The sequence below is a fragment of the Poecilia reticulata genome, linkage group LG1 (genome assembly GCF_000633615.1).
Source record: "Poecilia reticulata strain Guanapo linkage group LG1, Guppy_female_1.0+MT, whole genome shotgun sequence".
NCBI lineage: Eukaryota > Metazoa > Chordata > Actinopteri > Cyprinodontiformes > Poeciliidae > Poecilia > Poecilia reticulata.
Window position 1 is genome coordinate 33,927,823 of NC_024331.1, and position 1,181 is coordinate 33,929,003.

At 48.3% G+C, this 1,181-nt stretch overlaps 1 protein-coding gene across 1 annotated transcript in view; it reads right to left on the reverse strand.

Annotated features, from left to right (window-relative positions):
- LOC103473154 (calpain-2 catalytic subunit-like) overlaps positions 1-1,181 on the reverse strand; it is a 21,180-nt gene that overhangs the window by 6,636 nt on the left and 13,363 nt on the right. Inside the window, exons 22-24 of the mRNA XM_017303885.1 lie at positions 1,088-1,164; positions 941-1,010; positions 806-899 (exon numbers count right to left, since the gene is read on the reverse strand). Of these exons, the coding sequence (XP_017159374.1) occupies positions 806-899; positions 941-1,010; positions 1,088-1,164 (241 nt within the window). The remainder of the gene's footprint in view (positions 1-805; positions 900-940; positions 1,011-1,087; positions 1,165-1,181) is intronic.

Genomic DNA, 1,181 nt, shown 5'->3' on the forward strand with positions numbered 1-1,181 from the left:
GCGGCCCGGTACCAATTGGTCCACGGACCGGTACCGGTCCGCGGACCGGGGGTTGGGGACCACTGCTATAAAGGGTCAGTGTGTCACCAGGATCGTCCAGCAGGTGGAGCTAAATGACAGAGTTGCTTGCGGCTGATGACTGAAGACACATTATGGGTCATATCAGCAGTGATGATGATGAGCTGAATGATTATTAGTAGATTTTTATGAAGACTGATTAATTCCAGAAACCTGAAGAGAAAGGCATTGTGGGAAGGAAATTAGCTTAAGTATGAAATAAAAGCAGCAAGACTAAACCAACAGAAACTATAACGAAACGTTTTTAACTGTTTCTGTAATGTTAACTTTATTTCATAGCTCATCTACAGACATGTCTACCGCAGATCTGTGTCGTTTCTTCATTATTATTTTTCTCGTAATTTAACTAAACGTCTTTATTCTTTTCATCTGTAATTCTCAACCGAATGAGAAAAAACAATTATTTTATTTACTTTTCCATCAGAAACAGTTAAAATCTTCACTCAGACTGAAAGCGTCACCAGTTGATCAGGTTTTCCTCCTAAAGCTCCGGATGTCGTTAGATGATCGATATCAGGAACGTCAGCCTCTCTGATGACGTCATAGTTTAGCGGCGCTCTGAACTCAGTGACGCTGGTACCGGTACCGGTTCGGTTCGCAGCGTCTGTTTCCCTTTTTGGACCAGTTTATTTTATTATCTACAAATATAAAATAATTCACTTGCCAACATTTTGTTGGTCATTTAGTTTAACAGAAAAACTGAGAATGTTGTTAATATTGTTCTGACCCGGTTGGTTCCGCCTCAGCACAGGAAACCAAACCAGCAAGGTTCCGGGCCTGGTCTGGGTCCAGAACCGGACCGGGTCCAGAACCAGGCCCGGCTGAATGAGGTGTAGATGGTCAGGTTGCCATGGTAACTCACCCAGCGCCCCCTGGCAGATGTCGGTCCTAGTGGCTCCGCCCACAATGAACCGCGGCTGCGCCGCCAGCTCCTGAACAGCCAATCAGAGACGAGCTGCGTCATCGACACGCCCTCGATTCCCGGCCCGGTTCCGGTTCCGGTTCTTACCGTGGGCCGGCGCCACTCCACGCCCCGGGTCTTGGCGCTGAGCGGACCCAGCTCCTTGAAGCCCAGCGAGCCAGGTTCTGCCGGAAAGAGCGGG